Source organism: Chelonia mydas, chromosome 3, assembly GCF_015237465.2.
Source record: "Chelonia mydas isolate rCheMyd1 chromosome 3, rCheMyd1.pri.v2, whole genome shotgun sequence".
NCBI classification, from domain to species: Eukaryota; Metazoa; Chordata; order Testudines; family Cheloniidae; genus Chelonia; species Chelonia mydas.
Window position 1 is genome coordinate 4,484,888 of NC_057851.1, and position 26,129 is coordinate 4,511,016.

Here is a 26,129-nt window from a genome sequence, read left to right on the forward strand (position 1 = left end):
GGCTAAACAAAGTTCCAGCCGGATGCATCTCACCGATACGATACCGGGAATCCCATGACCTTATTTTAATGACTCCATGGCTGCATTTAATGACAATGCTCACATCGCAGTCACCAGCTCAACTGCACACATGCAACATTGGAAGTAGAACTCAGGACTGTCTCTGCAAGCTCTCACTCCCCTCAGACTCCAGATGAAGGAGAATTTCTCTTAGTTCATATAATCATAGAAGGTTAGGGTTGGAAGAGACCTCAGGAGGCCATCTAGTCCAACCCCCTGCTCAAAGCAGGACCAACCCCAACTAACTCATCCCAGCCAGGGCTTTGTCAAGCCGGGCCTTAAAAACCTCTAAGGAAGGAGATTCCACCCCCTCCCTAGGTAACGCATTCCAGTGCTTCACCACCCTCCTAGTGAAATAGTGTTTCCTAATCCAACCTAGACCTCCCCCACTGCAACTTGAGACCATTGCTCCTTGTTCTGTCATCTGCCACCACTCAGAACAGCTGAGCTCCATCCTCTTTGGAACCCCCTTCGGGTAGTTGAAGGCTGCTATCAAATCCCCGCTCACTCTTCTCTTCTGCAGACCAAATAAGCCCTGTTCCCTCAGCCTCTCCTCGTAAGTCATGGGCCCCAGCCCCTAAGCATTTTTGTTGCCTTCCGCTGGACTCTCTCCAATTTGTCCACATCCCTTCTGTAGTCCACATCCTTCCTAGTTGTAATAATATTAGTGCTTATATCCTCTACGGGCCATGATGAGAGGGTGACATGAGCAAATCAGCGGGACATCTTGCCCATGATGAGCCCATTGCGGACCGCTGAATATTTACCTGGCAAACAAAGCCAAGTCAACTTAACCAAGACATACTGAGTTATTGAGGAACAGAGGTGCTGTTTCCACCCCAGAGTGCAACCAGTTCCGACTCACTCTTGTAAGAGGGAAGTCGAGGAAATTCTTTTGCCCCCCCATTCCCTTGCTGCAAAACAACCAGTCCCGAGGAATTAATTTCCCCCTTGTCTACAGAGCATCAGAGATGGAGAAGAGCTAGTCAGTACCATCTACTCCGCTGTCTGCTCTTCTTTGGTTTGCATTATGAGGATCTAAATATGCAGGACACCTTCTTTACCTAGGGCCGTAGCTCTGAAATCTTTGTGTGGCTTCCTCTCCACTTAGCAATGTCACCAATAAATCTCTCTTCCCACATCTCCTCTCTTTAGGACAGAGCATCCTAGGGCTGCAACTTTGCTCGCTGACAATCTGGGGGAGTGGTGTACCCACCAGGAATGGTTCCTCTTACAAAGGTGGCATGAAACGAGGGACAAATGGAGGAACTGGTCCTTTCAATGGACTGGAATGATGCTGGTGGTAAATCCTGTTGTGCTGAACTACTGAAAACAGCATATTTGAGAGTAGACAGCTTGATCCAGACCTGAGGTCCATCTAATGCAGTCTCCCAGCTCTGACGGATGTATAGAAAAGCTGAAAGGTTTCATTCTCTGTGGTACTTTCCCCACTGTGCACCAGGTGCATGTGTGTGATTCAGAGTGAGAGGTATGTTAAAAGAAGACACTTGTTTTGTTTTCACAATGCACCGTTAACCTGGAGAACTCACTGTCACAGTGTATTATTGAAGTTAAGAGCATAGTAGAATTCCTAAAAAGTTTAGACATTTATATGACTATCATCTGCAGGAACAGGACAAAAAATTTGTGAGGAATATCAACCCTCATGTTTCATAGTAGAAGCCCATCAGTATCTGCCTGGGGTCAGGAAGAAAGTTCTCTTCAGGGCAGGTTATTCCATAAGTGTTCACTGGAGGGTTTCTTTCACCTTCCTGATGTCTATTTCTATTAAGACACCAGACCAACTGGGGCTGTATGGCAATTGCTCTGTTTCTGTGTTAGGAGTTGTCTATTTGTGTGAGAGGCAGGTATTGCATGCCAGTAACCCTGCCTGACCACCTCTCCACACTTCATCCCTCTGGGGTTCTTATGCAAAGCAGGAAATAGCAGGCTTCACTGGGAACTTTCTGTGGGTGCACCTGGCTTGAAATGACGATGCTTTCATTTTCTGCACCTTTAAATGTCTAAGTGCAGCGCCCACCTGTAGAGAGAGCAGCCATTTTGGTTTTTAGAGCTGCTGTAGAGTGTTACAAAGACACACACATACTGTGCTCCCCTCAGGGAGACTTGACTTTTGTTCTTTCTTGGCTACCATAAGCTAAAGTAAACGCTGTTTGAGTCAGAAAGTGCATGTTTTGGAAACATAACCATTTCTTACGGGTGTTTTTTAAGTTTACAGTATGCGATTTTTTTTAGACAGCCTACCTACTCATTTGCTCTGCTAAAATAGGTACATAAACTCTAACTATACCATGGCATCAAAATAATGGTTTACACTCCATGATCTCACACCTGTTTTTAACCTGGGATATAATGAGCCTCTTCAAAACCACAAGAAACCAAAAAGAAGTGGCAGAAAAAAATACTTGATATAAGGCTAACTAGCGGGCGTGCATGTGAAAACTCCCCTCTCACCCTGAGGGATGTATAAAAAGCCTGACGCAAGTCCAGATGCACAGGGGTTGGGTGGATCCTGGCCTTGTTTTAGCCTCCTTCATCCCAGGCCTCTGAATGGCCTGATTCTCAGCTCCCTCCACTCCCACCGAAGCTGAGGGGAAGCGGCAGGGGCTCAGCACCACTAATTAACAGGCCCTATATGGGCACATGGGAGATATCGTCTCTCGTCTACATTTGACCAGCAGGTGTCACCAAAGCCAACACGCCTCGGGAAGCCCAGACAGAACCAAGAATCCACATCAGGCATCTGGAGCATGAACTCTGAACAGTACCTTTGAATCCCCGCATCCCAGTAGGGCCGGATGGGCCGAGGTCTCCCTTGTCTCCTTTCAGGCCGGGTGGTCCCAGAGGCCCTCTCTCCCCAGGGAGCCCTGGATTGGGAACAAACAACAGACAAGGTGTTGTTATGACAGCAGGAAACCAAACCAGCAAAGAGCGGTACCCGGCGTGCAGGCTGCCTGAGTGCTAACTGGCTCTGCTGGGCCCACCTGGCAGCGTGAGACCAACGACAGGTGCACCCTCTCCATCCCGCTGTCCTGCTAAACCAAATCCCCTCGCTGCTCCTGGCCGATCAGAACCGGAGACGGGCCTGCACTACAAGGCTCACACACAGACGCCTAATTCCCCAGTGTTCAGTGGGGCTCTGGATCCAGGCTTTTAGTCTGGGCCCAAGCCTAATCAGAACCGCCACGGTGAAGAACCCATTGGTACGTCTACAGCTCAAGTTGCAACATTTCAGGTGCCTTTGTGGGGGCTCGGCTTGGTGCAGAGCGACCCAGCCAAATGCAAAAGGGCAACCTCCCTGCAGGACACCACAGCATGTGATGGGAGCAGGGTGGCTACTTGCTACCTGCTGCAGAATCCACAGGATGGCCCGATCTCTTGGGTCCATCCCACAGCATTCCTAAAGGGCCTTTAAAGAACCCTGAACTGACTTAGCACTGGGCATCATGTCCAGTCTCATTGGACTTTTCCCACTCTAGTTGATATGCTCCTCTGAGAGTGCCGGTTCCTGGGAACCAAGGCATCTTGACGCCATCCCGCCCCGTCACACTTGCCTGTGCCCTGGCTGGCTGTGTGACCCCCGGCAGCTCACTCAGGGAGATGTATGTCCTGTGCAGAGGGATAGTACAAGGACTATTCACCATCTGTGGGTGAAAGTGGGACTTAAGCATTACCTGGGCCTTGTGCTGGTCCCTCTGCATGGGTGAATTGAACCCTCAGGGCCCAGTGCTGTGGCCAGGGAGGTCTCATAGACTCTAAGACCAGAAGGGACCATCATGGTCATCTAGTCTGAGCCCCTGCACATCGCAGGCCACAGAACCTCACCCACCCACTCCTGTAACAGACCCGGAACCTCTGGCTGAGTCACTGAAGTCCTCAAATCATGATTTAAAGACTTCAAGTTACAGAGAATCCCCCATTTACACTAGTTTAAACCTGCAAGTGACCCAGGCCCCATGCTGCAGAGGCAGGTGAAAACCCCCAGGGTCTCTGCCAATCTGATGTGGGGAAAAATTCCTTCCTGACCCCAATATGACAATCAGTTAGACCCTGAGCATGTGGGCAAGACCCACCAGCCAGACACCTGGGAAAGAATTCTCTGTAGCGACTCAGAGCCCTCCCCAGCTAGTGTCCCCACCTCTGGCCATTGTAGATGCTAACAGAAGTCACGGATGACTCATAGGCCATTGTATCATCCCCCCCCCCAATTTATCCAGCTCAGTCTTGAGCCCAGTTAGGTTTTTTGCCCCCCACTGCTCCCTTTGGGAGGCTGTTCCAGAACTTCACTCCTCTGACAGTGAGAAACCGTCGCCTAATTTCAAGCCTAAACATATTGATGGCCAATTTCTCTCCATTTGTTCTTGTGTCAATATTGGCCCTTAACTGAAATAACTCCTCTCCCTCCCTGGGGTTTATCCCTCTGTGGCAGGGGTGGCCAACCTGAGTCTGAGAAGGAGCCAGAATCGATCAATGTACATTGCCAAAGAGCCAGAGTAATACGTCAGCAGCCCCCCATCAGCTCCCCCAGCCCGGCTCCCAGCATCTCCCCCTCCCTCCTGATCAGCTGTTTTGTGGCGTGCAGGAGGCTCTGGGGAGGAGGGGGGAGGAGTGCGGGCATGGCAGGCTCAGGGGAGGGGGCAGGAAGGGGTGGAGTGGGGGCAGGGCCTGTGGCAGAGCCAGGGGTTCAGCCGTGAGCACCCCCCGGCACATTGGAAATTTGGCGCCTGTAGCTCCAGCCCCGGTGTCGGAGCCTAGACAAGGAGCCGCATGTTAACGTCTGAAGAGCCGCATGGGGCTCCGGAGCTGCAGGTTGGCCCCCACTGCTCTGAGGTATTTATAGAGAACAATCACATCTCCCCTCAGCCTTTGTTTGGTTAGGCTAAACAAGCCCAGCTCCTTAAGTCCCTCTAACAAGGTAGGTTCTCTATTCCTCTGATCATCCTAGCAGCCCGTGTCAATGGGAGTTTTCAATCAATGCCAGGTGATACCGACTAGGCCCTAACCCTTTCTGCGCTGCATTCTAGGGACATCATAATTCTTCCCCCATCCCACGGCAGGCGTGGGGCTTCAGGATCTGATTAGTTGCAGCTGTCTGAGGTGTCTGAGTGGGGGAAGGTGCTATGCAGAAGGGGAATTAATGCTGGCCAACTAGCCTTTTACATGCTTCCCCTGCACCCCATCACAAGCTGAATTCCTTTCTAAACCCCAGGCCGTGGCGGTGCCGTGGCTGGGAGAATTTCTTTGAGCCCGTGTGAAAGACAAAGGAGCCAGCAACGGCGGAAATGTACATGCAAGTTTCAAAATTGACACAAATCTTAAAGAGTTAACAAACAAAAAAAGCAGCAGCAGCCAGACAATCCATTTGTGATGCTGATTAAACCCAAATAAAAACAGCCATTAATCTGTCAACGAGCGTGCAATAACATGGGTAGCCATTGTTGACAAGCTCTTTAGTAGAACAGATGGGTTTTTCTGCCAGCTTGGCTGGTTTTACAGTCCCACTTGGGGCGGGGGAGTGTGTCTTACAAGACCATCCAGCCTAGCACACACAAGTCATCAGCAAGGCTCGAACACAGGGCTTCTAGCACCACACCCCATGCCTTTAAGCATCAGAGCTATAGGAGGAAGGCTAGCAGCAAGTAGCAGTTGTGGATCCAGCCACTAGAGGGTGACAGGGATGCACTCAGCCAACGTGTCACGTGGCTGACATGGTCAAACCCAACCTGTCCTCTCCAGGCGAGAGACGAGTATTTGCAGCCAACTGAGAGCGACTCTCTCATCAGATGGGGAGTGGGATGAAACGGAGAATGTGTCGGCTGACTCTGTGTGTGGTGATGGATTCTGGGATTCTCTGCACCCCAGCAATGCCACCAGGATCCATCTTACAGGGTGTGGGGAAAGGAGAGTCATTTGGATATTGTCAGTGTCTTGGGGTGTAAATGGGATTAGATGCCTAACCCAGCGATTCTTCTTCACATGCTCAATGGGAAACTGTCTGATGTGGGGGGTGGAAGGACTTCTCTCCCATGGTGTCCTGACACACGGAGGGAGGTCCATGAAGCTGTGTAATAGTCTCCCAATAGAAGGCGTGAAAGCCCCATCACGTGGGATGTTACAAAGTAGGCCAGACAAAGCCCTGGAGAATACCCTGGAGGGAACAGCCTTGCGTTGCCCGGGAGATAAACTGCATGGTCGAATAGGCCTTTTCCCCATCTGACTTCTCCAGGTTGTTTTATGATACTGGTTATGCCACCTACAAGACTTGCTCGCAAATCTGGAATTCTAGATTTGGATCAGAACTAGAAAGGGGCTGAAAAAAACACCCCCAAACTTTGGGTAAGTTTGTATCCACCTGGGCCGGTCCCCAAACGGGGCTCAGAACTTTTGTGGTCTGATTCAGTTTGGTTCTGGGAGTTCCAGGCCGCTGTAGATGTCTGTCTCAGCCCCTTTCGACCTACACACAGACTTCCACTTAGATAGAAAAACATGCTTTCCTTTTGTTTTTAATTGAATTTGCCTTGACAAACAATGGTTTAAATTAAGGGGGGGGAATGTTTCCTGAAACTTGGAAAAGTTTCATGTAACCCCTAAGAAAGGTCCAGATTCCCAACCCCACCAGGATCTCAAATTCCCATTCCCCAGCCCTTCAGGACCCCATGTGCGGCTGCTTCCCGCTGCCTTTGGTTTTACTTTGGTTTTTTGCTGATACTAACCCTTTGTTTCCTGCCTGCAAACCATCTGCTTAGAAGTTAGTGGTTTGCTGGAAATGTCAATTCCACTAAACCATGCAGCGTGTGGCTATGAAAGGAGCAGGTGATCAGATGCTTAGTTTGTTTACATTAAATTGCTACTCCAGTGAATGAAGGCGGCATGGGAGGATGCCAAAGGATCACTCTGGCAGACAGAGATTTTGCCCTGGCACACTATCAGGCCCAGCAACTATCCCAGCAAGCCATCAGCACTGCCAGAGACAAAGGCTCACCTTGCATCTCTGAGCACGTGGGGGTGTCCATAGGAATGCAAAGAAGCAGGGAATTTGTTTAGCTCCGTACCCAAATCACGGTGTTAGTATGGCAAAGGCATCACAGCGTTGGATAGCAGCGACTGGCTGATGATGACTGATGTGCCACTCCCCCTCCCACCCCAGAAGCACTAATTCCAGGAGCGGCTCGAGGACCCGGGTACCCTCCCTATCTGGGATGCCTGTGAGTATGGTTGATGGCTGATTGACACCTGAAGGCCCCCATGAGCCTGCCCGATACATGCCAGCTCTAATTCAGTGGTCACTCTATGGAGGCATATTGGGGCAGTACAGCTGGTGCACCGAAAGGAAGTTAAACTATCCCACCCAACCTAGCTTTATGGCAGGAGAAAGGGGATCGGATTACAGAGGGGAAAGAGTTCAAGAAGTAATATGGGCTGAGTTTCCAGGGCGGTGATCTCTGGAAGTCAGCCTCTAAGCATGCACAAGATGGCTCAGAAGCCTGGGGAACAGGATCGTTGCTCCAAAGGATTTGGAATGCTGCAAACGACGGGGAGAGGAATTGTCTAGGGTGACATAGCCAGGGGTAATAATTAGCCCTTCTGTAGTGTGTTTTATCCAGAGCTCCTCGAGGTGCTTGTTTCAAGGAGGGCTGGCATCTGTACCCTGAGTCTTACAAGTGGGGAAACTGAGGCACAGAAAGGGGCAGCAAGTTAGCAAGGTCACACAGCAAATCAATGGCACAGCTGGGAATAGTGCCCCTTGATTGCCTGTGGAGCCGGTGTCTGAACCTCTAGGTCACATTGCAAGACCACTTGCTAGGTCTGGGGCCTACAAAAACCACTCAAAGGTAGTTACGTGTTGTAACACTAACAGAATAGAATTAAGCCAACAATAAAAATTAGGCACGGAGGGGAAAATGTCAGGACAATGAGATCTCCTAGTTTACGGATCAATCTCCTAAAGATTGCGATGGAAACTCCATCATTTGAGTCATTTAAAACTAGACTGGACAAAGTGCTGGAGAATCGACTCTGGGAAACAAACCTGTATTGGCTGGAGGGATGGTACCCAGTGGGTCTTGCTCATCTCTTTGTTACTGCTATTTATTATTTGTATAGTGCTAACAGTGTGCCATAGCCCACTGAAGTTGATCGGCATATTTCCTGGAGCAATTCCTGTGGGCACCTAGTACATAGTCTGTTACCTCTTAGTCCAGGTAAACCAGGAACTCCAGGCTCGCCTTCCATTCCTTCATTGCCTTGGTCTCCTTTTGGTCCTGGAGGCCCTGAAATATGACACGTAAAGACGGTTAGTGGCTCTTTAGACAGAGCAGTAGCAGCAGCAGATGGTCACATGCACAACTCTGCCCTTAGCTGTCGATTATTATTTAGCAAATGCCCAGAAGAGTGTGGGAAGTGCCTAATGGACATGGATTAAAGGCAGGCCCCTGACCCAAAACATACAAGCGCCATGACGGAGGTGAAGTTTGCCATGTGCCTTCTTCCCCGATTCATGGATTTCAAGGCCATGATGATCTCATTTGACTTTCTGAATTGCACAGGCCAGAGAAATTCACCAAGTGATTCCTGTCAGAGGCGCCTGTTTAGAGATGGTCAAAATTCAGAATTTCCATCCCAGAAGAAATTCTGACATGTCAAAATTTCCTTTCATCCCGAATTGGAATGAAAAGTCAAAATTTCATCATTTTCTGCACACATTTGCTTCGGAACTATTAAAACCTCCAATGCAGGGGAATCCTGTCTTAGATTTCCTCATAACAGATAAAGAGGAATTGGTCACAGAAATAAAAACGAGTGGTAGCTTAGGTACAAGGGATCGCAACTTGATTACATTTGTTATGTGCAAACAGAATAAAGTCCAACCGGTAACGCATCTAGTTGGCGATTTAAAAGCAGCAATTTCACAAAGCTGAAACCAATTATGAGCCAAATCAGATGAGAGAAAGCATTTAAACAGAAAAATGTGAATGATAATGAGGAACTGTTTAAGAATATTTTATAGATGCCCAAAAAGACACAATCCCACAGTAGAGAAAGAATGTTACACTGCTTTTAAAACAACAACAGCAACAAAAACAACTGGACTTAGAAGCAGAAAGAAGTGAAAGCAGCTATCATTTAAAAAAAAATCATATATAACAAATGGAAGAATGGGACTCTTGACAATAATGACTCTAATCAGAAACTAGGAATAGGAGAAAATTCGTAAGGGAAGCAAAGAGGCACAAGGAGACATCTGTGGCTGGCAGAGTTAAGGATCCTTAAAGTATAAACCAGTAATGCCAGGTATTAAAGGGGAGGATGAAGGGCGGAGCTATGTCAGGTGTTAAAGGAGAGGATAAAGAGTGGAGCTATATCAGGTATTAAAGGGGAGGATGAAGGGCGGAGCTATGTCTGGTATTAAAGGGGAGGATGAAGGGCGGAGCTATGTCTGGTATTAAAGGGGAGGATGGAGGACGGCACTATGTCAGGTATTAAAGGGGAAGACGAAGGGCGGAGCTATGTCTGGTATTAAAGGGGAGGATGAAGGGCGGAGCTATGTCTGGTATTAAAGGGGAGGATGGAGGACGGCACTATGTCAGGTATTAAAGGGGAAGACGAAGGGCGGAGCTATGTCTGGTATTAAAGGGGAGGATGAAGGGCGGAGCTATGTCAGGTGTTAAAGGGGAGGATGGAGGACGGCACTATGTCAGGTATTAAAGGGGAGGATGAAGGGCGGAGCTATGTCAGGTGTTAAAGGGGAGGATGAAGGGCGGAGTATGTCTGGTATTAAAGGAGAGGATGAAGAGTTTTGCAGTGAGGTGAGAAAACAGCAGCTCTGAAGGCAGGACCTTTGCTTGCTCGCTCTGTGGCTTGTCCAAGTTCTCAGAGAAGGGAGATTATGGCAGCAGGTGCTCTGGAAGCTTCTCCATACACACAGCTCTGCCAATGCCCCTCAGTCCTGACCTGTGACCTCCCTTTCCCCCATAATTCCAGCTCTGCTGGTGTCGCTCAGTCTCATCCACAGCCCCCCCCGCTATTCCAGACCCGAGTCTCTAGTTCTCTCACGACAGGCCCTGAACATAGACTCGTCCCCGTTGCTTTGGTTCGTGGCCAGTTTCCCTCTCGAGCTCTGCTGCCCTAGCCCTGTGGTGCAATGCCTGGGCTGCGAATGCCGCAGGGGACCAGTCCTTTGTTCAACCCAGGATCTCTTCACCGGATTTAAAATCAAAGCCAACCCTGGAAACGTTTCCGTTTGCTCTTGGGGCTCTCAGAAAAGTTCCTTTTCTGCGCTCACAGAGCCTGCACTGGGACCCAAATTTGACCTGCGTGTCCCTTTCCGGCCTTCAGTTAAAGTCTCTTCACTTCACAGGGGCCCCAAAAAGCAGATCCCGAGCCAGGAAATACCTAGAGAGAAGGCTCCAAACCATCCCACGGCTCAAGAGCTCTTACGCTTGCACTCAGCTGGCTCCAGCGTGGCTGGATTCAAGGTCCCTCACGCAGCAACTGCTCCATAAAGTTCCACATGGCCTCGCGTTACAGGCGCACTGGAAAATAACCCGAGCCAGGGCCCCGCCTGACTTCCCTTAAGCCGGAGAGACACGTGTGTGCTTTTCCCCAGGGGCATCGCAAAATGGATCTGCGTCGCCCCTTTCACACCAAAACCTACAGCTGGTCCCCACCCCCTCCACTTCCATCACCTCCCCCCACAACTATCCAAGCTGTGCCCCCACATTAGCGAGAACGGGGTGTTGGGGGGCAGGATGGTTTTGTTAAAGACAGTTTCCATGTGTTCAGAGCCACCAGCTTGATTTCATTCCAGACCCTCCCCAGGGGCGACAATCAAACTAGCTTAATGATTTTAAATTTAAAGGGCCTCAGTAAATTACAGGTTTAAGATGGGGGCGGGGGGCTCACTAATGAAAGCCAGCAACCGTCCGAAGCTGTCTGCCCGCAGTTGGCAAAGACTCCCCCCACTCAACCGCTCCCCCCCCCCGCACACACACAAAAGCAAGAGTTGGTCTTAAGACCACGCAGATGGTCACCTGTGGTGCCCCCATGCCCTCCTGACACCGAAAGAGGAAGACAGTGGACAGGGTGAGAGCAGACCAAGGCCCTTGGAGAGGGGGAGGGGACCGGAGGGATGCTCCTAAAAATGCTGTAATGAGCCCTTGACCACTAGGCTGCCCATGAAGGAATCCCAGAAGCAGCAGGGATAGAACTCAGAGCCTCCTGCTTCAAAAGCTACCTGAACTAAAGGGAAATCTTCGCTTAGCTGCCAGCAGTCTAGGATCTATGACAAAGGCCTGGGAAGTTCTGACTTCATCCAGTAGAGGGTGCACACACATACACACCCACCAGTTCACTGCTGGGTGTGTGTCTGATCAGCAGTACCACCGGCAAGGGGGAGTAGTCGTAAAAGGAGAAGGCGGGGCAAGGAAAGAGGATAAGGAGTTCCAGGCTGATATCGCCTGCAGCCTATAGGTGGAAGCATTTGCCAAGTAAGGTAAAGTTATAAGCGAAAGCAGTAATAGCCTCCAAGCCTGTAAGACAATAGCTTAGCCAAAGTTGAAGCATAAGGCCCAATAAAGCTGTAGCAGGTGTTTTAGCACGAGTAGCTGACCGGGAGTAGCTCTAGGATCTCACAAGACAGAATGCTGCCATGAACAAGCCTGACGAAACTCCGCAAAACACCAGCTAATGCTAGTGTGGGATATTTTAGGATAGGAACATGGCACAGACGGTCAACCACAAGGATGACATTGTAACCTAACTGCCATCTAGGCCAATGAGCCTGCAGTAAATGATATACTAGCCTATAAGGAGATGACATGCCACATTATTAGGGTGAGACAGTTTAGATATGGACCACGGAGGCCAAACATCCTTATGAATATTCATGGTGGCCACAGAGCCCTATGCTAGGGCTATCCATGGCTCAACCCACTGGGCTCTTCTTGGCACGTAAGAGATAGAACCATGCATGGATCATCTGTCCCATCCCTTTGAAGCCTCCGCGAGGGATGGTGTGAGTACATGGACGCTCGGAGCGTTCCGTATTATCTCTGTCTTCTTTGCTGGATTGGAGTGTTTGTGCTTTTGCCAACCGTGCTCATAAAAATATTACAAGGGCAGAGAGCCTTGCCTAAGTGTGACTGTCTCTGGCAAGCACACGGGAGTTCTCCTAATAACTCATACTTCCGGCTCCAATCACAAAGCAGGACCCCACCAAACGACAGTGCTAACTGGCATTTCTAATTGATCAATATAACTAATACACATCAACGGATCAGACAACACATCCACCCCAAGATGATGAGTACTTTTCGGCCAGACATCAGAAGAAGTTTACATGTAAACTACACAGGAATCTCAGTCTTCCGTTAAAACTCTATTTGTCACCAGAAATCGGGGGGTGGGGATTCATAGAGTCCTAGAAATGTCGGGCTGGAAGGGACCTCGAGAGAGGTCATCAAGTCCAGCCCCCTGTGCCGAGGCAGAACCAAGTAAACCTGGACCATCCCTGACAGGTGTTTGTCCGGCCTGTTCTCAAAAACCTCCCATGACGGGGATTCCACAACCTCCCATGTCTTACATACAATAATATTTGGCCACTCAAAAGCCACTACCGCTTGAGAGAAAAGGCTAACCCCAATAACTCCCCGCCATGGGAGAGCCAAAGTCCCACATGCTGCCAATGGGGGTTATACCTAGACAGGATAACAGAGCGTGCTGCAAGCCAGGCGTAAGGGGCATTGGCCGGACGGCGTGTGGGGCGCCCCGGACTGGACTAGCAGGTGGGAGCCTACACATCACAGTTGAGTGGCATTGGCCAAGCTGGAAGCGGGGCAGACCAGTGGGGACCCAGATCAGGACTGAGGTGCATTGGCGGAGCTGGGAAGAGGGGAGGGTGAGAGACTGGTACAGCTGTGGGGGCTGCAGATCAGGACTGAGGTGGCCTCTGCCCAGCATTATCAGTAGCCTGTACTAATGGAAGAAAACACCAAGCCAAACTCATCCCTTGTTTAGTCAGACTGACTTCAATGGAGCTACACAAGGGATGGATTTGACCTGAAGTTTGTACAATGATTATTTATCATTTCTATTACGGTAGCACCTAGGAACCGTAACCAGGGCCCCAGCGTGTACAAAGCAGTAAGGATTTGGTCTTTGGTGTTCACAGAGCCATAGAGTCTCCGATTTTTAAGGGCAGACGTTGGCTTTGTCTTATGCATGATCAGTTCATTTATAGCAGAGTCCCACTCAGCTGCCAGTCAGAACCCTTGCTGGATGTGGGTGGATTTAAAATATACACGGGGCTTTGGATGAAGACGTTCTATGGGGGAAGAATCTGGTCATCCACACACTAGAAAATCCTCTCTCGGCCATATCTAACAGAGGTTCCAAACCACTGTGCAATTAGGACCGTGATGCTGTCTTGTTCTCCTAACGGCCTGGGAATGCCAGAGCCCCGGGCAGCCTCGGCTCTGTATGGGGTGCAAGGCACCACCTAGGCAGGAGGGCTCCCACCTCCCCCTTCCCCAGCTGGGAACATTGGCTGCATTGAGCCGAGGACAGGCGGAGCGGGAGAAAGCCCTTTCGGAAGGCGGCTCAGCCAAGCAGGGCGGCGGGATCGTAAATTACCTGATTTGCAGCACGCTGGCGATGACAGCGAGTGGGAAAGGGAGAGAGCGGGAGAGCTGGAGATCCAAAAAGAGAGGGAGTGGAGGATGAGACTGCCAAGAAAGTGTCAACCTGGAGGTTGGCCCATCTGGAGAGAGTTTGCTGTGCTTGTATTCATCACAGTAACACACCCTGTGTGTCAGGATCCATCCTGTCCTCAGCCACAACCAATCCCTCAGGCAGGGGGGCAAAGCCACACCTAGAGAGGCCTGCAGTGGTGCTGGAGGGGCAGGTGCACAGCCTTATGTCTACACAGCACACCTGGGCTCTGACCCATGTTTAAGCCCAGATCCACCACACACCATCTACTACGACCATCCACACACAAAGCCCACTGATATGTACCTGCATCCTCTCAGAACACGGGCTACCTGGCTCGCCCAGGGGTACCAGCCCCTGGCCCGCTGTAGCCCGCAGTGACACAGAGCCTCACCTTCCAGGGCATAGTATGATCCCCGGCTGAGTTCACTGGGAAATCTTGTGCTGTTGGCCAGCTAAAATCTCTGCAATGAAAAGCCTCCTCGGGCTGTCTGGGGGAACTGAACCCAGGGCATGTGGAGCTAAAAGCATGAATCTCTAACACTCCAGGGCCATTAGCTCATAAGCCTCTTACACACTGCAGCCATTAAAGTGGGACAAAGACCCGTACTGTACTAGCATGGATTATATATCGATATTTAAAGGCGACCTGCAAAGGGTTTATTTAAAATTGGGCTTGAGCCATTTTTGCTTTTTTTGGATGAAAAGAGAAGGCCTGGAGGGTGCATTTTAATGAGAGAATTTTATTTCGACACGTCCTTTGACCTTAGGACCATCTATCTGGTCTTCCCCGGCGTGGATGCTGCAAACTGTAACATTGAATTCAGTGTTTTCTAAAGAGTGGGGCACAAGATGAACTAGCCAGGGGAGAATAGGGGCCAGGGGTGGCAGGTGAGATGGGCCTCTCACTTGCTCTCCAGGTTCAGCTTTGTGTTTTGAAAAAAAGTTAGTCTTTCGTGATCCTCGTTGCGAATAAAGCCTTGAAAATGTGACCTGAGTGAAGCTGATGCAGAGACACCTGCCTGAGTCTGCAGAGAGCTTGAGACAATAGCTCTGCCTGGGTCACTTCAGTGGGTGCTCACTCGGAGGCCAATGATGATACTTTAAACGTCAGCATTGTCAACCGTTTTATAGCTCATCAAGGTAAGGAAGAAAGGAGAGGAACAATCAGATTAAGGAGACCTACATGATCTACTGTGACAGCTCATTTCGAGTGGCCCTTTAACACCTCCTAGGGCAGCTACTTTCATTTTCTGGAGGCCTGAGCTCAGATTTCAAAAGTTGGGGAAACACTGGCTTAATTGGAGGGACACAGGGTGTGGAACCTTTAGCAATGACTTCCTTTCTCCAGCACGACACAACTGATCATTGGAGTGAAATCGGTGTCATGGAAAATAATTTCTCCCAAACAGAGAGCTTTAAACTGTGTAACTGTAAAACCTCTCCCTTCCTCTCTTAGCTGCTCAACTTCCTCTCTTCAGTTCCAGCCGCTCAAACTACAGTTCATGGCACGGGGCACCCAAGCCCAAGGGACACACTCCACATGCCCATGCTCTCTGAATCTGCTCTCTACAGCCAGGCTCACAGATGACACCAAATATGATCTGAGGAGAGAGTCCAAGATTTGCACCTTAACACACTCAAAACCGCCTTCACCAAACAAGGTCACTGCATCAGAGAAGTAGATCGCATCATGGAATGGGCCATCCAAATACCGCGGGAGAACCTGCTTCAACACAGAACTAAAACCCACTCCGAGCGCACACCCCTAGTTGTCACCTATTACCCCACAAGGGAACCCATACAGGGTATCATCAAACAATGACAACCCATCCTGAAAGAAATCTTTCCTGAACCCCCTCTTCTGGCCTTTACACAACCCCTCAATCTCTCCAAGCTCATCATCAGACCAAGCTCCGCACAAACCAGGACACACCAACTCAAAGCAGTGCCAGACCCTGGTAGAACAACAGATACAAAACTGCAGACATATCTCCACCGCTACAATGATCAACACTGAACACACCTTTTAAGATCCATGGGTCCCACTCATGTCTGTGACTACATGTGAGGTACCTCACCCAGTGCACTAAATGCCCCAATAACAACTATGTGGGTGAAAAGAGACAGTTGCTACACTCGCAAATGAACTCACACAGGGAAAGGATAAAAGACGAAAACACCCTGTCACCTATGGGTGAACATTTTTCACAGAGCAATCACTCCATAGCTGACCTCTCAGTCCTCGGCCTCAAAGGAAACTTGCACAACACCTTCAAAAGCCCAGCACGGGAACTTCATAACTTTGCTAGACACTACAAATCATGGACTGAATAGACACTGGATTTATGGCTTATTACAATAATCTATAACCCACTTAACAACCCCCCCAGCCTTTCCCCATGCCTTTACCCCTATGATTGGAGATGTACTAATGGGCCACTTCACCTTGAATGGTCCTTTGACATATGTGCTAACTACTTTTGCTCAACGATCTGTTCCATCTTGCATTTAGCTGTGACACTCTGGTTACCTTTCCCAGACCTGCAGAAGAGCTCTGTGTAAGCTCGAAAGCTTGTCTCTCACCAACAGAAGTCAGTCCAATAAAAGCTATTGACTCCCCCACCTGCTCTCGCTAATATCCTGGGGCCGACACGGATACAACAACACGGTACACACGCTCTCTACGGACACTTCCGAGCCATCTCTCTGCTTCCCTGCAGTAAGCTGACTGTGAGGGTGCACCGCTAAACCCAGAGGGGTGGTTAAAGCCATCCCAAACCACACATTATGGTTCAAACCAAGCCACAAGCAAGCCGGCCGGAAGGGAGTGCCGCCTCCCAGACTCAAACCTACCCTACAGGACACAAGTTTCCATCTTCAGTGCTGACTGGAAACTGCAGCCGGTGGCCCCAGAGCCACCTCCGCAGAGGTCTGCTGTCGGCCCTGCGCCCAGGCGGCAGGAAGGTGAAAGCATGGCGACTAGCCTGCTGCCCCTCCCCGAGGCAGAACAGCCCAGGGAGAGCGAGGACGTGGCAGGAAGGTCAGAAGAATGGGCTAGGGGGTAGGGCTGGAAGTCCAGAGACACCGGACCGGGGCTCCAGAGACTGGGGCTTCTTCCCTTGTTCAGCTCCATTCTTCTCTTGTGACCGTGAGCAGGTGGCCCCACACACAGTCGGCAATACCCCTCTCCCCCACGCCCAGCCGAAGGGCGCACACAGGCTGACGTTGGCAGAGTAGCCGCAGCAGCCGTTGAAGCAGGGGCTGCTGAATTGGGGCAGGAGGGGGAAAGGACCCGCCCGTGCTCGGCCCCCCTGGGTGCCTCCTCTCCCTCTCCAGCGAGGGCCAGGTCTACACTCAGGCGGTCAGTCGGCCCAGCTATGTCGCTCGGGGGTGTGTGTGGGATTAATCCGCACCCCTCAGCAACGCAGTGAAGGCGGTCTAACCCCCGGTGTAGACAGCACTAGGTCGACGGAAGAATTTTTCTGTCGGCCTGGCTACTGCCGCTCAGTGGAGGGGGGGGGAATGGGAGAACCCCTCCCCCAGCGCTGCAGCTAAGCTGCTGTAGCATTTCAAGCATGAACAAGCCCTAAGCCCCCGCGGGGAGGAGCCAGCGGAGACCGTGGCCGGCAGAGCAGTGGCAGAAGGAGCTCAAGCGGGGATCTCAGGACGCTTCACTCTGACCGGACTTTCTCTGCCCTGCCAACCTGCTCCCTCACCTTCACTTCAGCCTCACCCCACACCTGCCCCTCTCCCCTGCCCTGTCCCCCTCCTCCCTTCCCTGGCCTTTCTGTTTCGCGAATCCCCTCCTAACTACACCCACCCCTGCCCCGCAAAAATGACAGCACTCACATGCCATTTGAGGCCACCACATTGATCGCTTGGCTTCTGCGTGCCATCCCTTTCCCCCACCCTGTGTCCGATGGATGTAGGGCAGGGACTGTCTACTATGCTGTATCTGTACAGCTCCTGACACACTGGGACCTCGAGCTCAGGCAGTCCTGAGGCACTATGTTCATAAACATGATTAATACGCTTTCAGCTTGCAGCTCTGCTAAGAGACCCTCGCACCCCTGTCCTTAGCTAGCCAGGCAGTTGCGGGGGAAGCTTCCACCTGTTGAGCTAAAGGACTAAATCCACCAGCTGGCAGCGGTAGTAGGCTGTAAGCTCCCTGCAGTGCTGTACAGTCATTGGTGCATGTGATGTGATGGGTTCACATGGCGCCATCGGCCTCGGCTGAGGAGAGCCAGCCGAGCGCCCTTACCCCGTATCACGGAGATGTTCCTCAAGGCGATGGAGTGCTCCCAGTCCTTCAGCCTCAGGTCCTCGGTCACGTCGTTCAGGATGGCCAGCTCGTGCTTCAGCTGCTGCTCCATGGCGATGTGGATCCGCCTCATCTGCCGGGCGTCCTCTGTGGCATTGCTGATCAGCACCTGCAGGTCCTGGATCCGGGTGTGGTGGAGGCCCACGTCGTAGGAAAAGGTCCTGTTGATGGTGCCCACGGCCCCGCCCACCTCGGTCAGCTGGTCACTCAGGCTCTCCACCTGGGCGGCCAGGTGGGTCAGGAGGCTGTCGTGGTGCTCCAGAAGCAGCCGGCTGCTGTTGCCCTCCACCCAGAGCCTGTAGGTCTCCAGCTGGGCCATGTCGCTCTGATGGTTCAAGTTGTCTCTCAGGCTGGCCACGGCCTTGTCCGTTTGGCTTGCCTGCGTCTGTAGGCTCCAGAGGAACCCCTCCAGCTTCTGCAGGGAGCCCGTCATCAGGAAGAGGGAGTCTGAGTGATTCTGCAGGAGATCCTGGAGCCGCCAGATGTGGTCCAGGATGTCCCCTTTGAGCGGCAGCTGCAGCAGCTTGAGCTGCATGTCCCTGATGCTCTCGTTCAGGCGGTTCACGTTCCCTGTCAGCGCCTTCAGGTCCTCGGGGGAGCTCTGCGGCCTGGAGACTGCAGGAGAAAGAGAGGAACCAGGTGTCAGACGCGCACAGGGAGTCGGGAGGGGGCAGGCCGAGAGCCGCTGGTAACAGCAGCTTCGGTCCCCAAGGAACACTCCTCACACCTCCCTCCCCACCTGACAGCTGCCGCTATGCAATATGGCCATTGGTCTGCACGGCCCGAAACTGATAGCACCACCTGCAGGTGCAAACAGGGACCTGAACATGGCTCTTGTTCATTTGCCTATTCCCAAATTCTGGCCCCAAGCTCTAGGCGTGTGGAGGGGGCCATCTGTGCCTAGACCTACACCCATCCCATCTGAGCCCCTATCGGCCACCGTCCCTGTTCCCTAGACCCCGCAGGGGTGGGGATCTGTGTGGGACTGGGGAGGAAACGCACATGGTCTCCTTCAACCACATGGAGCTGGCCTGGGAATACTCTCAAGTCTGGCTAGTGACCCATACATTGCTTTATGTCTCGGCTGAGTGCCTTGAACATCCCTGGGTTTGGGGCAAGATTCTGTGCTGCATGGGTGGGGAGTCAGCGTTGCCAGAAAGCTGGGGGTGGGTGTGCTATGGGGCAGCAGATTATGGCTTGGTCTGGATTTAGTTTTCCTGCATTTAACCTTCCAGCTGCTAAAAATGTCCATTTCCCTTCCCTAAGCGGCGCTAAAACCTGCCCAGCTGGGCTTTTTATTTTTGGTCTGTAATTGTGGCACAGTCAGGTTTCCTGGCTGGCCAGGAATTGGGGACCGGGATTGAGTTCTTTGCTCTCTAATTAACACCAGCAGCTTGGCTTTGCCGGCTCCTGGACTGGTTTGCAGTGCTTCCCGGGAGCTGTCAACCAGTCAAACGAGGAAGCGGAGATTAAAGGGCTGTCAAGGTTAACTAGACAACTCGGAATGTGAGGGTATAAATTAAACCCTTCCTGGGCTAGTACTTGGCTTTCCCCTGGAGGCCTCTCACACAGCTGCGTCTGCTGCATTGTCTGTGGTAGAAGGATCTATAGGCAATGCCTTGGCCTTTTGCCACTGGAGACTCCAGTCAGGTCACTCACAGGTGCAACGTGTGTAGTCAGAGTGCAGAGGTGCCCTGAGCACACCCGTATCCCCCTGGCCAGGCCCCCTACCCGGGAAAGCACCAGGCAGCTGATTAGGCCAGGTGGAGGCTGCTTGGCATTGCACCAAGCAGCCGGAACGCGGCCCGGAACCTGGCCCTTTCAGACTCGCCCGCGACTGCACCGTCGGCGTTGGACCCACAAGACGTAATGACAAATGGCTTTCATGCCAGCCTCTGGGCTGGTGGGATGCTGCCAGCCTGTTAGGCCCAGCTGGAACCTAATCCCTGCCCACGGCAGGCCATTATTTCCAGGGGACCCTGCAGGAAATCGGAGACATCGGCCTGATTAATACAGTGAGAAGCCTGGCAAAGCCCGCGGGGAGGTGATGGCTCCCAGCTGCCATAGCTGGCAGGACCACTCTCCCCCGCTGTGCAGCTAGCCCTGGAGTCCTAGCCAAAACTTCTAGCTGGGTGACGACCCTATGCTGCTCTACCCTGGCCCTGCCTACAGGATTCTTCCCCCCTTCCTGTCCCAAGAGCTGCGCCTGTCGGGGGCACTGTGAACCCTTCAGGAAACCGGCTGTTTCCCTACCGGTGTGACCTGGGTACAAGCTGATTTTTAGGATCTACCCTAGACCACAAGCAGGTGTGTGACATCCAGAGAGGTCTGCAGTCAGTGCTGAATAACTTGGCCCCTCCCCCTGCCTGGAATCACCCCACCCCATGGATTTGCCCCTCAGCCACGGCTGGATGCCAGCCCCTCTCTCAGCCTTGGTGGCAGTAGTGGAGGGCAGGAGCGGGGGAGGGCAGGGAGAGGCTGGCAATGAGCTCAGAGAGGTGCCAGGCGGAAGAGGAATCCAGCAACGCCTCACCACCAGCTCAGAGGGAGAGTCAGGTGCCTTAGTTGCAATGGGTCTGGTTCTGTGCTGTGCCTCCTGGAGCCTGGGGGATGGGGCCTATCCAAGGTGAGAGGCTCCAGGGGTTCAAATGATCCTGAGTGTAAGTTAGAGCAGCCCAGGGCTGCTCTAACTTATAGCAGCAGCTTGCCCCAGTCTGCAGTGCAGCTAGGAATCCCCCTAGCACCATGGGCTAAGAGCTGCTCCACTCAGCAACCATCTTGGGGTGACACAACAGCAACTGTATTGAACCCTCAAGCGTAGGGACAATACTACAGATGTTACTCTAACCTGCCAGTTGATGGCGCTCTCTAGGTGCGCTAACGATATGCAAACGCTGGGATGCTGCTGCTGCTTTTTGCATGCAACTCATGTAACACTACACCCTGTCCCTTCCTGCCCCCTTTACTGGAGCAGGTCACTTGAGCGGGAGGGTGTCACGGCATCCCACGCTCGCTGTACCTGCATCGGTGGAGTTGTGTCCAGCTAACCGCCGGGCAACCCCAGCACCAGGACCAGCACCCGGCCACACTGGCACGGAGAGTCTGGAGCAGAGGAAAGCTTCTCTCTCCATGAGTGTCCAGCTCAGAGGGAGAGGAAAAGTACAGCCAGCAAAATCCAGGCACCGCTGAGACTCACCGAACCAATTCCTTGCCATCACATTGATGCCACCTTGGTCTCTCCTGTTCTCCGCCCGTGGCAGAGACTAAAATGCTTTGGTCTGCCTAAAGTTTTTGGGCTTAACACTGGCCTATCTGGATGAAATGTAATGACCTGTGATACACATGTCAGGCAATAGGGTCTACTGGCCCCTTCTGGCCTGAAACTTTATGAAAACAAACTGAAGCAGCTATTCTCTGTTATGTCTCCGCCGTCGGGTATCTTGGGCTCTTCCAGGGCTGGCACCAAGCACTGCCGCCCGGGAAAGGTGGCAATCTGCTCTTTCCAACTGCATGAACCTGCAGGCTCCCAATGGACTAAACCCAACACTGGCCCTGCACTGACTCTTGCCTGTCCAGGGGCCATATTTTGAGGGGGAAATCCCACAACTGGGAACAAAGGGAGTAAATGTGACTCTGACAACTTTGCTTAAAAATAAATGGAAAATGTGTCAAATGGCTTGGCGTGGGGGGTTGGGATGTTAGAATGAGTCCCAGGGGAGATGGACTGGGGGGGCAGAGTGCAGGTGACACAGTCAATGGGGTCAGGAAGGAATTTCCCCCCAGGTCAGATTGGCAGAGTCCCTGGGGGAAAGTCGCTTTCCTCTGCAGCGTGGGGCACAGGTCGCTTGCTGGTTTGCACTAGTGTAAAGGGTGGATTCTCTGTAACTCAGCCTGTAAATCAAGATTTGAGGACGTCAGTGACTCAGCCAGAGGTTGTGGGTCTAGTACAGGAGTGGGTGGGCGAGGTTCTGCGTCCTGCAATGTGCAAGAGGTCAGGCTAGATGATCCCGATAGTCCCTTCCGGTTTTGAAGTCTGTGAGTCCATGAATACTGCCTGGGAACTGCAATTGACCACAGGGATGTGACTGCCACTTAGGCAGTGTGCATATATGCTAAGCTGGAACAAGTGCACGCACGCACACAGAGACACAGAGTTTGCCTGATCTTTAGAGGTGCCGAACACCCAGGACTCCAGTGCTCTGCCCTTCTGAAAATCAGACCCCAAGGAGCTCTGTTTTCAAAATTCTGCTTGGAAGTAGCAGTTGAAACAGTTAAGATCAAAGATTCCCCAGACCTGAGTTGAGAGGTGGACCCATTTAGAAGGGAAGGGGGACAACACCGTGCTCTGGATCCAGGCTCGGGATTTCATTCCTTTCTCTCAAGTTCTATTTATTGTGCAGCCTGAGGTGTGAGGGATCAAAGCCAAACCCAACCAAATAAAAAATCATCATCAGTTAAAATTTTATTAGGATTCACCTGGCCGAAAGCCACCGGATCTGGGAATCGCCTAGCAACTTACCCTCTTGTTTATAAAAAGGAGGAGAAACAAAATGAGGACATTTGGTTCAAATTACAGAGTGGGGCCTGTATATACAGAGGGGACACACACACACACACACTTCCAGGGCTTCTGGCTTGGATCCACCCCCAGCAAACACACTGGGTGAAGTTCTGAAGTTCACACTTATTGCGGGGTTAGCAGGGGACTGATTTAACAGGATATTGCTTGAAGGGGAACGGGATGGCTGGATTTTAGACAATAGTCTGTGACGAAGGGGAGGAAAATGCCCATTGAAATTCTAGTTGCCAGCAGAAATCACTCCTCTGGCTAGTTCTTGGTGAGGTGCCCCCGTGTTTACAGCTCTGTGATGGGAAGGCTGTTGCCATAACAGAAAGGAGTCATGTATCTTCCCAAGCCGCAGACAGATGGAAAAAAAACTTTTTAGATCATCATCCACTCTTGTCTCTTCCTGCCATTGCAGTACTGTTCCCTATGGGATGCTTTCCAGTGTCTTGTCCAGTCCGTTCCGACATGTGCCAGGACATGGGACTTTTCCTAGGAGACCATACTGTACGCAGAGATCTTGCTGGGGTGAGTAACCTTGCATCTAGCTTGATTTGAGTGCAAGGTTAAACTGTAAGCAAGGGTGTGACAGGCTGTGTGCTGGAGTCCCAGATGGTGCTTTCAGGCTAATTGAGATAAGCTGGAAGACCCTGCACTGATAAGCTTGAAATGTAGATGAGGTGAGGACCTCAGTGATTGGGCCTTACATGAGCTGCAAAGTAACGGGTCCTTACGTGCTCCGTATGATCCCCAAACCAATTAGATTCAAGAAGTAGATGTTAGTAGCAAGGAAAAATGTGTATAAACCTAATATCCTTCTTTGACAGGCTAACAAGCATTGTGGATGGGGGGCGGGGGAAGCAGTAGATGTGGTATATCTTGACTTTAGTAAGGCTTTTGATACTGTCTCATGTGACCGTCTCATAAGTAAACTAGGGAAATACAACCTAGATGAACCTACTATAAGGTGGGTGCACAACTGGTTGGAAAACTTCTCAGAGAGTGGTTACCAATGGTTCACAGTCAGGCTAGAAAAGCATATCAAGTGGAGTCCCACAGGGATCTGTCCTGGGTCTGGGTCTATTCAGTATCTTCTTAAATGATTTGGATAATGGCACAGAGAGTACCCTTATAAAGTCTGCGGATGATACCAAACTGGGAGGGGTTGCAAGTGCTTTGGAGGATAGGATTAAAATTCAAAAGGATCTTGACACACTGGAGAATTGGTCTGAAATTAATGGGATGAAATTCAATAAGGACAAATGCAAAGTACTCTACTTAGGAAGGAACAATCAGTTGCACACATACACAATGGGAAATGACTGCCTAGGAAGGAGTACTGCGGAAAGGGATCTGGGGGTCATAGTGGATCACAAGCTAAATATGAGTCAGCAGTGTAATGCTGTTGCAAAAAAGCAAACATCCTTCTGGGATGTATTAGCAGAAGTGTTGTAAGCAAAACTTGAGAAGTAATTCTTCTGCTCTACTCCATGCTGATTAGGCCTCAATTGGAGTATTGTGTCCAGTTCTGGGCACCGCACTTTGGGAAAGATGTGGACAAATTGGAGAGAGGAGAAGAGCAACAAAAATGATTAAAGGTCCAGAAAACATGACCTATGAGGGAAGATTGTAAAAAGTTTGGAGAAGATTGATGGAGACATGATAATCGTTTTAAAGTACATAAAAGGTTATTATAAAGAGTTGGGTAATAAATTGTTCTGCTTATCCACTGGGGACAGGACAAGACAGGAAGCAATGGGCTTATATTGCAGCAGGAGAGATTTAGGCTGGACGTTAGGAAAAATTTCCTGTCAGGGTAGTTAAGTACTGGAACAAATTACCTAGGGAGGTTGTGGAATCTCTGTCATGGGAGAATTTTAAGAGCAGGTTAGACAAACACCTGTCAGAGCTGGTCTAGATAACATTTAGTCCTGTCATGAGTGCGGGGGACTGGACTAGATGACCTCTCGAGGTCCCTTCCACTCCTACGTGTTTATGATTCTATAAGCTGTGTACGGTGTGACATGATTTGGAATTGTGGTTTCACCCTGTATCTAAACCCCTGCCCCTGTGCCTGGCATAGAGCTGCTACGCACCTCAGAGCAGAACCTGAGTGACGAGGCAGAGTTGACCTGAGCTTTTGGATCCCAGAGAACTGGAGGAAGTTTGCTCCCAGAACTTGGTGAGATATTCTGGATAAGCTGAGTGGAAAAGGGCTTGGAGAGAATCCCAATATATACCACCCCTCTAATTATCTCCCCGGCAGAGACCTGTGCTTCCAGGGCTCTGAGTTCTAATCTCGCTGGTTCTCTGAAGGCCCAACTTTCTCCTGAGATTCAGTTGATTTCCATAGCACCCAGGGCTGCACACAAACACGCAGAGTAATATGCTTATCACCTAAATAGGCAGGATAGATAAAGGAAGCATTCTCACCCCCATTTTACAGGTGAGGAACAATTAAACATCCAGGGATGAAGCAAAGCCAGGGATGGCAGGGTTGGGTGTTTGAGACATGAAAGAGCATCGTTTCCTCATTAGAAATGAGTCTCTTTCTGTCCTTCCGTCTGTCTCGCTGTCTCAATCCCCAAATGGCCACCATCCCTCTCATAGACATTTAGATGACTTCCCAGGGAAAGAAAGAAATTTTAAATTGCACTGAATGCATCAGAACTGCAATGACTTTTAGCTAGTGGACCACTGCCCTCTCTTGGGTGGCCTCAGAACTGTCCCCCTGTGCGTCACAGGTGCAATATCTCGGTCAGTGCATGAAGATTCTCCTTTAGAGGGCCGTGCTTGGAAGAACCGCGGTTCGAATCCCACTGTTGCCATGAAGTCACAGGTGGCCATGGATTTGTTACAACATGCATCAGTGAGTTAAGAGGGAAAACAACCGTACTGGAACATTGTAGGGGAAAGGATAAAAACGTTAAACTGAGCCTCCTTCCCCCATACCAGTGCTTCTCACCCTATTGACTATTGTGGGGCACATATGCAGCCCTCTACATGTGATGTGGGCCACATCCACACACTATATATACTGCCTGAATGGCCCTGAGGATGTCACATGGGCTGCAGCGGTGCGCTGATTGGGCCGCAAGCAGCTCACAGTCTGAGAACCACTGCCCCAAACACTACAACGGATGTACTTGCTGTGCAATGCTGGCTTGTGCTTTTGCAGATTCACAGCAGCCAGCTGCAGCCTTCCCAAGGCCTGTATCGGTGCCACACGTTCCTTCAGAACGCTGTGGAGTTCCTAACGCATCCATCCATCACAGTGAATAATATGATCTCACCCCACCCTAGAACTCGCCTGAGACCAACAGGCTGAAACAAACGGGGAGGTACCAGGCCAGGCCATTGTGATGCTAGGACCAGCCAAAAAACATTGGGAAACTTTCAAGAAATGAAAACACCTCATGTTTTTTTTTTTTCTTAAACAACAACTCTCATATC

General features: G+C 51.0%; 1 protein-coding gene across 2 annotated transcripts in view; it reads right to left on the reverse strand.

Annotated features, from left to right (window-relative positions):
- The window catches only part of SCARA5 (scavenger receptor class A member 5), a 129,527-nt gene that overhangs the window by 40,429 nt on the left and 62,969 nt on the right, over positions 1 to 26,129 (reverse strand). For both annotated transcript variants that reach the window (XM_037893765.2, XM_043542030.1), the window contains exons 4-6: positions 18,053 to 18,727; positions 8,271 to 8,351; positions 2,850 to 2,948 (exon numbers count right to left, since the gene is read on the reverse strand). In XM_037893765.2, the coding sequence (XP_037749693.1) occupies positions 2,850 to 2,948; positions 8,271 to 8,351; positions 18,053 to 18,727 (855 nt within the window). The remainder of the gene's footprint in view (positions 1 to 2,849; positions 2,949 to 8,270; positions 8,352 to 18,052; positions 18,728 to 26,129) is intronic.